At 45.3% G+C, this 14,450-nt stretch overlaps 1 protein-coding gene across 2 annotated transcripts in view; it reads left to right on the top strand.

The window, feature by feature from the left end:
- The window catches only part of chdh (choline dehydrogenase), a 42,767-nt gene that overhangs the window by 463 nt on the left and 27,854 nt on the right, over positions 1 to 14,450 (top strand). Inside the window, exons 2-3 of one of the 2 annotated variants that reach the window (XM_033036551.1) lie at positions 167 to 313; positions 12,507 to 13,383. In XM_033036551.1, the coding sequence (XP_032892442.1) occupies positions 12,684 to 13,383 (700 nt within the window). In that variant the 5' untranslated portion in view covers positions 167 to 313; positions 12,507 to 12,683. The remainder of the gene's footprint in view (positions 1 to 166; positions 314 to 12,506; positions 13,384 to 14,450) is intronic. The other variant, XM_033036549.1, reaches the window with a different exon arrangement.

Genomic DNA, 14,450 nt, shown 5'->3' with positions numbered 1-14,450 from the left:
TGTGGGCACACAGCGGGTCCCACAGGGAGAAGAGGAATGTTTTTGCGGAGAGCCGCCACTGCCTCGTTACTTCCCCGCGGCCGCCGCTGTGTAAATGGTCACATTTATTCCCGTTTTAATATAACATTCTGGACTAAGGACACACATTCCTGCAACTCTTCAACAGGTTGGGAATAAAATAACGTTCATGTTTCTGGTGGAAATCCCTCACATTTGTTTTAAATCTCTCCAAGACCTCCCCTCCGCCGTGTTTTCTGCAGCTCCAGAACCTGGCACTGCTTCATTCTTCGATCCACGTCCCGTTAGTTTTAGAGTAAATAAGAAAAATGCAGATAAACACACAAAGTGCTGCTGTAAATCAGGGTGCCAGGGCAGCATCTCTGGAAAACATGTTTCTACTTTATACAAAACTGCAGATGTTGGAATCTGCAATAAACAAAAACCACAGAAAATGCTGGAAGAATTTATCCAGCGTCTGTGGAAAGAGAAACAAGTCGACTCATTCTTCCTCATTCCTTGAAACATGGAATGAGGAAGAATCAGTTACAGCACGGAAACCGGCCCTTCGGCTCAACTTCTCCATGCTCTTTGATGCTGACCAAGGTGGCCCATCTTCCCTAGTCCCACCTGCCCGTGTTTGGCCCCATAGTTGCTAGCACAAAACATTGACTGCTTTCCCTTTCCACAGAGCTGGCTTAGTTCTTCCAGGTTTGTATCTTTAACTTTATGTTCTTGATCATGCCTGGATTAATTTGCTCCATACTGGTGAACATGCTTTTAGTAGCGGAGGCTCCAAGCTTTCAACCTCACCCCCCCCCCCCCCCCCCCTTTCCTGCCTCTCTGTTTCCAGATGTTTCTCAAATAAAACTTTTTAAAGCAAGTTGTATGTCCCATTGTGAAACTGATCATATTGCAGGCAGTCAGGGCAGGAGTTCAGATATGAACATAGAACAGTATAGCATGTGTAAGGCATCTGGTAAAGATTAGTAGCAGGAAGTTGGGACTTGGTTGGATTTTGAGGATGGTGTACCCTGTGATGGTCTGGAACTTTGCTCTCTGGAAGGGGTTGTAGAGTAGAAGCATTCAATAAGGAGTAGGCCATTCGGCCCTTTGAGCCATCATCGCCACTCAATGTGATCATGGCTGATCATCCATGATCAGTACCCTGTTCCTGCTTTCTCCCCATATCCCTTGACTCCGCTATCTTTAAGAGCTCTATCCAACTCTCTCCTGAAAGCATCCAGAGAACCGGCCTCCACTGCTCTCTGAGGCAGAGAATTCCACTGACTCACGACTCTGTGTGAAAAAATATTTCCTCATCTCTGTTCTTAATGGCTTACCCCTTATTCTTAACACATTCAACACATTTTCAATGGTGGAACTGGAGATATGCTTGGTTACTGGGCAATGCATGTCCAGGTTATAGAGCAGTGGATGTGGGGTGGGAGATTGCAACCTTCACGTGGTCTGCCCAGTTTCGACGAATGCAATCAATCTGGTTTGCACAATCAAATAAGATCAAATGGAACAAGTTGTCCTTCAACTTTAGGCTGTGGACACCATATGCAAGAAGAAGAAGCAGTGGATGTGCCGGTTTACATGTCAATGCAGGTCTGGGTTACAGGGCAATGCATGTCTGGGTTATAGTGCGATGGATGTGCCGGTTTACAGAGGAATGGAGACATTGGGTTACAGAGCAAGAGGTGGGAGGAGCAATGTGGCTGGATTGCTATGTATTTGTTTAGCATTGGTGTGGTGGGCCAAATGACTACACCTCCTCTGTTATGCATTTCAGTGATCCTGTCTTTAGACATTACAAATCAGACAGGTACTTGGGACCTTAAACCACGGCTTATGTGAAGGGCTGATTCCTTTCATCCCATCTCTTTCTTCCTGGAGTACACTGTAGTCAAGAATATTATAGAGCTATCAGAGCACAGAAATGTTCTTCCAGGTCTATTAAACATGGTAACTAACTCCGCCACTTTCAATGGCAACGTGTTCCAGATATCAACCACTCTGTCCGCACATTTGGATAGCAGTAACAGGATCCTTCCGAGTCAGCATGGATTTACAAAGGGGAAATCATGCTTGACTAATCTTCGGGAATTTTTTGAAGATGTAACTCGGAAAATGGACAAGGGAGAACTAGTGGATGTAGTGTAACTGGACTTTCAGAAAGCATTTGATAAGGTCCCACATAGGAGAATAGTGGGCAAAATTAGGGTACATGGTATTGGTGGTAGAGTGTGCTGACATGGATAGAGAAGTGGTTGGAAGACAGGTCACAAAGAGTAGGGATTAACAGGTCCCTTTCAGAATGGCAGGCAGTGACTAGTGGGGTACCGCAAGGCTCGGTGCTGGGACCGCAGCTATTTACAATATACATCAATGATTTGGATGAAGGTATTCAAAGTAACATTAGCAAATTTGCAGATGACACAAAGCTGGGTGGCAGTGTGAACTGTGAGGGGGATGCTATGAGAATGCAGGATGACTTGGACAGGTTGGGGGAGTGGGCAGATGCATGGCAGATGAAGTTTAATGCGGATAAATGTGAGGTTATCCACTTTGGTAGCAAAAGCAGGAAGGCAGATTACTATCTAAATGGCGTCAAGTTGGGAAAATGGGGAGTACAACGGGATCTTGGGGGTACTTGTACATCAGTCTGTGAAAGTAGGCATACAGGTACAGCAGGCAGTGAAGAAAGCGAATGGCATTTTGGCCTTTAATACAAGAGGAATCGAATATAGGAGCAAAGAGGTCCTTCTGCAGTTGTACAGAGCCCTAGTGAGACCACACCTGGAGTATTGTGTGCAGTTTTGGTCCCCTAATTTGAGGAAGGACATATTTGCTATTGAGGGAGTGCAGCGTAGGTTTACAAGATTAATTCCCGGGATGGCGGGACTGTCATATGCTGAGAGAATGGAGCAGCTGGGCTTGTACACTCTGGAGTTTAGAAGGATGAGAGGGTATCTCATTGAAACATATAAGATTGTTAAGGGCTTGGACACACTAGAGGCAGGAAACATGTTCCCGATGTTGGAGGAGTCCAGAACCAGGGGACAGAGTAAGCCATTTAGAACGGGGACGAGGAAATACTTTTTCTCACAGAGAGTGGTGAGTCTGGAATTCTCTGCCTCAGGGCGGTGGAGGCAGGTTCTCTGGTTGCTTTCAAGAGAGAGCTAGATAGGGCTCTTTAAAATAGCAGAGTCAGGGGATATGGGGAGAAGGCAGGAACGGGGTATTGATTGTGGATGATCAGTCATGATCACATTGAATGGCGGTGTTGGCTCGAAGGGCCAAATGGCCTACTCCTGCACCTATTATCTATTGTTCCTTCCTCTCACGTTAAACCGGCGCCCTCTTTTTTTTGATGCCCCTACCATTTGATACTCTTTCCTGCCACCTGCAGAAGTTTTCGATGACTCTGCAATCGTGGGCTGCATCAGTGAGGGGAGGGAAGCTGAATACAGAGGTGTAGTCAACGACTTTGTCGAATGGTGTGGGCTGAATCACCTGCAGCTCAACACCGAGAAGACAAAGGAGTTAGTGGTGGACTTTAGGAGGAGAGGAACACCCCTGTCCCCTGTCTCCTTCAATGGTGTGGATGTGCATTTTCCCAAGGAGTACAAGTACCTTGGAGTTTGCCTGGACAGTAAACGGGACTGGTCCAGGAACGCTGAGGCCCTGTACAAGAAGGGACAGAGCCGTCTGTACTTTCTGAGGAGGCTCCATTCTTTCACCGTCTGCAGTAAGATGCTGCAGACGTTCTATCAATCGGTGGTGGCCAGTGCCATCTTCTTTGCTGTCATGTGCTGCGGTAGCAGGGCAAAGGCCACGAACACCAACAGAATCAACAAGCTAATCGGGAAGGCTGGCTCCATCCTGGGGGTGGAGTTGGATTTACTGGAGATGGTCTTGGAGGGGTGGATGCTCCTCAAACTGTGCAACATCCTGGACAATACAGCTCACTCCCTCCATGACACATTGGTCAACCTGAGGAGCACCTTCAGCAACAGACTGGTTCCACCAAGATGCAGCACAAAACGTCACAGGAGATCCTTTTTTTCCTGTGGTTGTTAAACTGTACAACTCCTCCCCCTTCTGTCATGGGGTAGACTGAGACTGACTCTCCCCCTCCCCAATCTTTGCACATCCCAAATCTTGGACTTTGCACTTGTCACTTTAATGTCATGATTCTTGTTGTGGTTTATGACTGTTGGCAGATCATTTTCTCTCCTGGGATAAATAAAGTTCAAACGTATTGTATAGGGAAAATATGCTGACTACCCTATCCAGGCCTCTTACAATTTTACATCCCTCTATCAGGTCATAACTCAGCCTCCTCTGCTCCGGGGAAAACAAGTCCAATTTCTCCCCATATCTAAAGTCCTCCAGGTCATCCAGACAGTGTCCTGGTGAATCTCTGCACTCTCTCCCCCCAGTGCAACCACATCCTTCATGCGGTGTGGCAGTCAGAACTCCACGCAGTACACCAGTGCAGTCTTATCAATGATTTGTAAAGTTCCAATGTATCGTGCCTGTATCTTTGAAGGGAAGCATGCATGTGCCCTCTTCACCACCCTGTCCACCTGCATTGTCACTTTCATAGGACTATGGATTTGAATCCAAGGGTCGCTCTGTTCAGTGACGTTCCCTCACATCCTACCATTCACAGTACGTCTCACCCTGTTTGACTTCCCAAAATGCATCAACTCACACTTGTTGGGATAATATTCCATCTGTTTGTGTCCTGCCCACCATTCCATCTGCTGCATAACCTGGTGTAGCCTCAGATAACGTTCCTCGCATTCCACACCACCACTAACCTCTGTGTCATCCACAGAGTTACCAATCATTGTTCCTCCATTCACATCCAAGCTGTTAATAGGTATCACAAACAGCGAAGGTCCCAGCACTGATCCCTACGGTACACTACTAGTCACAGATTTCCAATCAGGAAAACATCCTTCCACCACCACCCTCATCTCTTCTCTTGGGTTTTGTTGTAGAATTAAATATTTTACACTTTTGAATGATTCGTAGACCATTTCCTTGTGGTTAGATTGGTTGGAAAGATTTCTCAAACATAATTGATACTATTGTCCCCTTGAAGGAACAGTATGTTCTATTTGTGACTCTGGGAAACAAGTATTATTTTACTTCGGAGTCACATTAGTGACTAGGTGAAGAACCCGCCAGGGCGCATGCGTGTCATATCGCTACACGCATTGCGAAACGACAGGCGGGGTGGAACGACGTTCCCCCGCAGCGGCAAGTTTAAAAGCCGGGACCGACAGGTAAGTAGTTACTCTGCGGTCTTTATTTTTCCCATTCTGTTTCACAGGTGGGGAAACGATGGACAAATCCAAAAAATCAACCAGAGCTGCGACAAAGCTGGCGGGGGAGGACCGCGGAGTTGCGGGCAGCCAGCAGCGGCCGGCGGCACAGGAATCACCCGTAATGAGATCAGCTGTGCCCGACTTAGCCCCCGCACCGGTCAGATCAACACCACGGCCGGGCGGGAAGGCAAAAAGAAAATCAAACAGAGCCGTCGACTCTGATGAGTCCGACTTTGAGGATCCGCAAGCGGCCAGCGACCGTGCGCGCTGGAGCCGGATGGAGCGGCTCATGGAGCAAATGCTCCAACGTGACAGACTCCGGGAGATGGAGTCTAGTCACCATGGGTCATATATAACGCCCACAGCAGCACCTTACATAGGGCTGCATAGTGCATCTCCCCCGTCAGAGGGGAGTACTGGGGGTCAATTCTGGGCTGACCCCGAAGAGGGGTTTTCTGAACAAATTACAAGTGTGCAGGGGGTGCAGGAAGGCGAAAATCTACTGGACATGGTGTCCAACTACATACAGCCCGATCAGACTGGACGGAACCTAGAACAGAAACTAGCTGCCAGCATTGATGTCCTGTCATTCAAGCAACTACAGGAACAGGCTGTGATGGACACCACTGCCAAATATCTGGCACCAGGAAATTGCGTATCCCTGAATGTTCCAGTCGTGAATAATTGTATCTAGAAACACGTCGGAGCAGCAGTTAGAAGCATGGATGTCAAGCTCCAAAGAATACTAAAACTACTAACAGCAAGGATCACAGCATTCGCTCGCACAGTGGATGGGAAGGAAATGTCGCAAGAACAACAGGATGCACTGGCACTATTCTGCAATACGCAGTATGAAATCAATAGTGTCAGAAAGAGTGCCATCTGACCTGCCCTAAATCCAAAATTTGCAGGCCTGTGCAAACCAGGAGACACAAAGCCACCAATATTATTATTTGGTGGAAACCTGTCCAAGCAGGTTAAGGAGCTCGATGAGGAGGCAAAAACCCAGGGGCTCATAAAGGCGACAACAGCAAGGACCTCCCACAGCCACAGACTTGGCCGGTGTCAATAAGTAAAACGCACAGGTATTTGCTGCTGGCACAAAATGGGTGCATTACGCAACCTTACGCACCCACCAGCAGAACAGGAGAAGCTGGTGAAAGCTCAAAGGCCGGGCGTACAGGACAGCGGTCTTTTTTAGGCCATGGCCCAGACCGGCCTTCGTGGAAAATGCGCAAACCCCAAACCCCAAACCCGGACACCGGCGCCTCAACCTCCTCGAAGACCACACAGGAAGAAGTAAACCTTCCACTGGTAACCATGGAGGTAGGTGGGTCTGGTCCCTTACAAATTATAGGAAGTGTGGATAATACACATATCGGTGGGAGATTACACTTTTTTTGGGAGGCATGGAGTGCATTAACAACAGACACTTATATCCTAAACAGTATCCAGGGATATACCATTGAATTTGTGCACAAAAATAGCCCCCCAGTTCAGCATGTACCGAACCGAACGTTCGTACTTTCACGAAAAGAAAAATTAGAAGCACATGCTGAACTGGTGAGACTTCACGCAAAGGGGGTAATTGAAAAAACCCAACACGATTCTCTGGAATTTGTGTCTAATATCTTTACCAAAAACAAAAAAGATGGTGGTTGTCGCATCATCATAGATTTGACCAATTTGACCCACCCCAGGAGGGGAGCTTCGACCGCCGGCCCTGCAGAAGCGGTGCTTCCGGCTGCGGCACGGCAGGTACTTTAAAACTTTGACCGCTGGCCTGCGGCCTTCACCAGCCTGAAGCCGCGGTCTCTGTTTGGGAAGAGCCGATCCGGGACTCACCTTGACTTTGACTTTGTCCCTTACCATCTGGACGCCCGCAGCAACGGCTGTGGAGGGTGGTGGTCCCGACCACGGGGGAAAATGGAGGAGGACTGGCCAAGCTCTGTGCCTTCCACCACAGTGATGAATGCTGTGGTGGATGTTTGTGTAAAAAATTTATTGTGGTTGTGTTCTTTATTATTGTACCGCTGCTGGCAACCCAAATACCACCGACCTTGGTTGTGTGGCAATTAAATTATATCAATCAATCAATATGTGCAATATATTCATTTCAAAATGGAAACCTTTGTTACTGCCAAACAATTGATTTCCGAGGGCTACTTCATGGCTAGCATTGACTTAAAAGATGCTTACTATTCAGTGCCTATACGGACTGACCACAGACGTTATTTGGAAATTCAACTGGATGGGGCAGCGCTGGCAGTATAGAGCTCTACCAAATGGATTAACATCAGCCCCCAGGCTGTTTACAAAATTTTTGAAACCAGCCCTAGCCTTTCTTCAGAAACAAAAACATATGATCATGGCCTATCTAGATGACATATTGATTGTGGGCAAAACTTTGGAATTAGCCAAACTAGCTGTATCAGCCACCAAACAATTGTTTGAGAAACAGGGGTTTATCATCCATCCAGTTAAATCTAAACTAACGCCTTCCACCATAATGGATTATTTGGGGTTCACTATTGACTCAGTTCACATGTCGGTGACTTTACTTAAGGACAAGGCTAGTCTTAACTGAGGCCTGCAACAACCTCATTGACATCAGTGATCCATCTATCAGATTGGTAGCAAGGGTGATTGGCAAAATAGTGGCTGCTTTTCCAGCCACACAATTTGGACCTTTGTATTATCAAAATTTACAAAGGGCAAAAATACAAGCACTCAAAATTAATGCTGGTCATTTCGACAGACCAATGAAGCTACCAATCAAAGCAATTATGGAATTAAAATGGTGGAGGGATAACATTCGGCATTGTTCCAGCCCTATTATTATCAGCAACCCCTCAGTGGTGCTACAAACTGATGCCAGTGCGCTTGGTTGGGGTGCAACCAATTCCATCTCCAGTTGTGGAGGTAGATGGAATGCACAGGAGGCATCATTATTACAGACACTTGGCATAAACTACCTGGAAATGTTGGGTGCATTCTATGGCCTAAAGTCATACTGTTCTGGAATATATCACCAGCATGTTAGACTACAGATTGACAATACCACCGTGGTGGCATATATTAACCATATGGGTGGAATCAAATCGACATCATGTGACAATCTGGCTAATACAATTTGGCAATGGTGTATCCAGAGAAATATTTGGATATCAGCTACTTACCTACCAGGTAACCTAAATTCAGTGGCAGACACCAGGTCACGCAAATTCAATGAAAACATCGAATGGATGTTGGATATAAAAGTATTTGCTGAAATTGTAGCACGGTATGGAACACCAGATATCGATCTATTTGCATCTAGACTCAATCGCCAGTTACCAAACTATGTTTCTTGGGAACCAGACCCATGGGCATCAGCGATAGATGTTTTTTCGCTGCATTGGGGAAATTATTTTTCTATGCATTCCCTCCTTTCTGCCTCATCAGTCGGGTATTACGCAAAATACAACAAGACTCGGCGTCTGGTATTTTGGTAGTGCCCGATTGGCCTACTCAACCATGGTTCCCTGTGATACTCGACATGGTCTTAGAACCATGTATCACCATCCTGAAACAACCAGATTTGTTGGTTCATCCCGTAACTGGGGATAGCCATCCATGTCATAAAACGACAAACTTATTAATTTGTAAAGTCTAAAGAAACCTCTACTGGAACTGGGACTGACGGACCGAACATTGAACATTATCTCAGCGGCTCACAGGCAGTCCACCAAAAAACAATATCTGGTATACATTAGGAAATGGGAGATATATTGTCACAGAAACAACATCACTTACAGCTCGATGAACATAACGTCTGTTCTGGAATTCCTGGCAGGCCTCCATTATGATGAGGGGCTCAGTTACAGTGCCATTAACTGCGCCAGAAGTGCCTTTTCAGCATATCTTTGGCGAGGATCAGAGCGTCATTCTGTTGGGACTCACCCCCTGGTAACCAAACTTATGAGGGGAATTTTTAATATCAATCCCCCAAGAACCAGGTACTCTCAAATATGGGATGTGAGTATTGTCCTAACGTTGCTAAGGAACTGGTCTCCAGCAACAGCTCTATCCCTGCAAAAGCTGACGCATAAAACAATCATGCTGATGGCTTTGGTCACAGCACAAAGGGTACAGTCTTTACATAAGTTAAGGCTGGACAATATGACTTCTTCAACAAAAAATATAACTTTTCATATTCACGAATTAATCAAACAGAACAGATCATCAGACCTCAAAATAGAATTTAGGGCCTACCCTATAGATGATCGTCTCTGTATAATAAGACATTTATTGTTATATATGGAGAACACCAAAAACATCAGAGGCAATGAGATGGCACTACTAATCAGCCACAAGCAACCCCACAAAAAAGTGTTGGTTCAAACTATTTCCAGATGGCTGAAACAGGTTTTAACAACAGCTGGGGTGGATACTAACATATTCAAATCTCATTCCACCAGGGCTGCAGCTACATCGGCAGCTATGGAGTTGGACCTACCGATGGACCAAATCCTGGAGACAGCAGGATGGTCAAGGGGAAAAATGTCCAACAATTCTACCATAAACCAGTGGTTAAACCTGAAACTTTTGCAGAATCAATTTTAAGTTCTGTAATATGATTTCACCCCATAAAATAGGGGCTATAATTTGTTGTTAATAAATTTATCATGGATTTCAATATCAGATTCATGTTTAAACATGTTAACACAATTCCTCCCTTAGTCAATTAAGGCAGATGTGATGCATGGACTCGTTTCCACGGCATGAAATCACAGAGCTTTGAAATCTTCACGTAGTCACTCACGTGACTCCGAAGTAAAATAGTAAACGAGAACTTACCAGTTCGAAGTTTGATCATTATTTTATGAGGAGTAACGTTGAGGGATTACGTGCCCTCCGCTCCCACCCTTGATCATAAAGTTCAACTGGTATCCTCTTCTCTAATCTTACTATGTTCAGTCATTTACTGTTATCTGTGATTTCACACCGCTGCTTTGAAAAAATGACACGCATGCGCCCTGGCGAGTTCTTCACGTAGTCCCTCAACGTTACTCCTCATAAAATAATGATCAAACTTCGAACTGGTAAGTTCTCGTTTAATCTTACTATTCTATGGTTGACTTTGAATGCAGTCTTTTACCCACAGCAGGGGAATCAAGAATTAGAGGACATTTGAACAGGACTCTGAGGGGCAACTTTTTTATATAAAGGGTGGTAGGTATCTGGAATGAGTTGCCAGAAGAGGTAGTTGAGGTAGGTACTATCACAATGTTTAAAAGTCATTGGACAGGTTTATGGAAGGATAGGTTTGAAGGGATATGGGCCAAACGCAGGCAGGTGGGACTGATGTAGATGGGGCATGTTGGTCAGCGTGGGCAAGTTGTGCCAAAGGGCCTGTTTCCCTGTTGTATGATTGACTAAAAAATAAATCAGAAGAAATAAACTTGAACAAAAGAAGTAATTGTTGAAGCTGCATTTTATTATTGTAATTCAAAATCTACAGTTGAAAATTAATGATTCACCAAAGTTTTGGCAAGTGAAAATTATGAAAAGGCAGTTATTTACAGCAATGATGCTTGTAATTTATTGGAAAGGTGTAAGAATAAAACGTTTGTGTGCAGAAAAATAATTGGGTGGTGAAAAATGAAATTTCTAACAGTTTGAGGTAATGAGTACCCAGCACAAATCATTATTGCACCGACCTTTGGTTACTGAGGCTGGCAGTGACCGCACGACCCAGCGATAACTGGGTGTATCATCAAAATGTCTACTGCCTAGCCAAGGCAACGATGACTGAACTGTTCACTGTTTATTTTTGTATTTAATATTTTGATCACAGCAGCTGATCATGATTCCAAACAATCTTTCTTTTTTGAACTGCTAATAGATCCAATTGATTTAATACTTAACAAATCCCAGTCACTTCTGTTTAATCATGAATTCTGTATTATGCATGTATTATTTGTTTTTTGTTTTGTATAAGATATTTATCATGTTTGATGAATGTGAAGAAATGGAGTGGTCATGGCAGTGGATTTTATTTAACTTTCCTAATACAGACTGGGACTGCCAGAGTGCCAAGGACCAATATTTAGAGGACTCTATTAGGGAGAGCTAGCTAATTGGATAAATATTTAGCTTGATGGTGGGAAACAGAGGGTGATGGGGGCACAGTGGTGAGCAGTGGAGTTGCTGCCTTACAGCGCCCAAAACCTGGCCAATCCCGGCTACGGGTGCTGTCTGTACCGAGTTAGTACATTCTCCCTGCCCAGAAATTGTACAATTTCCAGAAGCCAATTAACCTACAAAGCAGTACGTTTTTGGAATGTGGGACACAGCCGGACCACCCGGAGAAAACCCATGAGGTCACAGGGAGAATGTACAAACTTCATGCAGACAGCACCCATAGTCAGGATTGAACCAGGTCTGAAAGACACTGTCGGGCAGCAACCCACTGCTGCGCCACTGTGCCGCCCATGCCGTAGAACAGCGGGACAGAGGCATTCAAGTACATGGTTCTCTGAAACTGGCCTCACAGAAGCACAGGTTGCTGAAGAAGGCTTTGGACATACTGGCCTTCATCAGTAAGGACATTTAATATAGACATAGTTATGTTGCAATTGTACAAGATGTTGGCGAGGCTGCACTTGGAGTATTGTATTCAGTTTTGGTCACCAAGCTCTAGGCAAGATGCCATTCAGCTGGAAAGAGTGCAGAAAAGATTTATGAGGATGTTGAGGGACTGGAGGGCTTGCACTGTAGGCAGAGGATGGGCAGGTCAGGATTTTATTCCTTGGAGCAGAGGAGATTGAGGGGTGATTGTATAATCCTTATAACATAATTATACGCACAGATGGGGTGAATGCATGGTATTTTTCCAGTGGTTGGGGAATCAAGAATTAGAGTGCATAGGTTGGAGGGAGACTAGGGAGCAACTTTTTCACTAGAGGATGGTACATACATGGAACAAGCTGCCATAAGAGGTGGTTGAAGCATGTACAATAACAACATTTGGACAGGTACATGGATAGGAAAGTTTCAGAGGAACATGGGTCAAATGCAGGCAATTGTGACTTGTTAGGCATGGCTGAGTTGGGTCAAAGGGCCTGTTTCCATGCTGAGTGACTCAATGATTTTATGATTCTTTTGATCTCACCTTAGATTGCCAAGTGCAACGACTGAATGAACAATTTCAGTACTTATCACTGTACTTTGTACTTGCAACCAAACAAAGAAAATTGGCAAGACTAGCACTTCGAAGCAACGTAAAGCAGAACAGCAAAGGTGTTGTACTCTTCCAGAGCAGTTCTAACATATGTACAGCTGACAGCAAGAACCATGAATCGATTAATTGGGTTCGCAAAAACCAACGCAGCAAGCGTTTTGGTAACAAGGTCATTACAGCAGCAGAATTTCAAAATGCTGTCTAAAAACTATGCTTCAAAGACACCAGCGTACAACTATGTAATAGTGGGTGCAGGTTCTGCTGGCTGTGTGTTGGCTAACCGCCTTACTGAAGACTCTGGTGATTCGGTGCTTCTTCTGGAAGCAGGACCTAAAGACACGTTATTGAACAGCAAGCGACTCCTGTGGAAAATCCATATGCCAGCGGCCCTGATATACAATCTGTGTGATGATAAGTACAACTGGTATTACCACACCACAGCTCAGAGGCACATGAACAACCGTATGATGTACTGGCCCCGAGGCCGGGTTTGGGGAGGCTCGTCGTCTTTGAACGCGATGGTGTATATCCGTGGACACGCAGAGGATTACAATCGTTGGCAGAAACAGGGTGCCACAGGCTGGGATTACGATCACTGCCTTCCATACTTTAGGAAAGCACAGTGCCATGAACTGGGGGCTGACCGCTACAGGGGAGGGGACGGACCACTGCACGTCTCCCGAACAAAGACCAAGCACCCTCTCCATCTGGCCTTTCTGGAGGCAGGGCAGCAAGCCGGCTACCCCTTTACTGACGACATGAATGGATTCCAACAGGAGGGAGTTGGCTGGATGGACATGACCATTTACAAAGGTATTACTACTTGTTTTAAATGTGCCACTTATTTTGCACAATTACATAATTTGAAGAATTGGCAGAAAATTAATTTAACACTTGTAAATGTGAAAAGGTGCAGAAAACATTTGATTATATTTGTGTCGAAACGAAATGAATCAAATACAACACCAAATCTGGCGAACCTTTTCATACTTCCAAAGCAATAACAAGTTCTCAAGTGATAGGAGTAGAATTGGCCCATTCGGCCCATCGAGTTTACTCCGCCATTCAATCATGGCTGATATCTGCCTCCTAATCCCATTTTCTTGCCTTCTCCCCATTACTCTTGACACCCATACTATTCAAGAATTTGTCTCTCTGACATAAAAATATCCACTGACTTGGCCTTTACAGCCTTCTGTGGCAATGAATTCCACAGATTAACTACCCTCTGACTAAAGAAGTTCCTCCTCGCCTCCTTTCCAAAAGAGCGCCCTTTAATTCTGAGGCTATGGCCTCTGGTCCTAGACTCTCCCACCAGTGGAAACATCCTCTCCACATCCACTCTTTCTATACCTTTCACTATTCTGTAAGTTTTAATGAGGTCCCCCCTCAAACAACTCATGAGAAAGTGTTAATACCAGTTCTCAGCAAAGCCGCATTGAGAGGTTCATTTTACTGACGTTATTTGAAAGTTGTTGTCATGGATACGCAACCGGGGAAGGTGATCCTTCTATGATCAGTCACGTTTCACTGGCGTTCTCGTGCAATGTGTGGATCGGAGCACTTCACATGACAATGGCAGTAGCTGTCTTCATTTGCCAGGTTGTATGTCTCAGTGTGGCTCCAGTGCTGACCACCACACCTTTGTCGTGCTCAAGTACCTCAAGTAGCTGTGGATCTGTTGTGAGGGTGAACCATTGGAGTAAGGAACCCTTGACCTTGGAGCTCCTAGATACTCCTTCCTCTCTCCTCCGTTTATAATGCTCTGGATGCTTTTCATCATCGGGACATACCATCGGGTGGTGCCGCGAGCCGGCAGCCTCGCCAGCAGCTGTTCATTCTTTCGACTTTTGTTGTTGTTTTTAGTATGTCTAAAGTGT

Source organism: Amblyraja radiata, chromosome 18 (genome assembly GCF_010909765.2).
Source record: "Amblyraja radiata isolate CabotCenter1 chromosome 18, sAmbRad1.1.pri, whole genome shotgun sequence".
NCBI classification, from domain to species: domain Eukaryota; kingdom Metazoa; phylum Chordata; class Chondrichthyes; order Rajiformes; family Rajidae; genus Amblyraja; species Amblyraja radiata.
The sequence above is the reverse complement of the archived record's forward strand: the minus strand, read 5'-3'. Positions and strand labels throughout refer to the sequence as shown.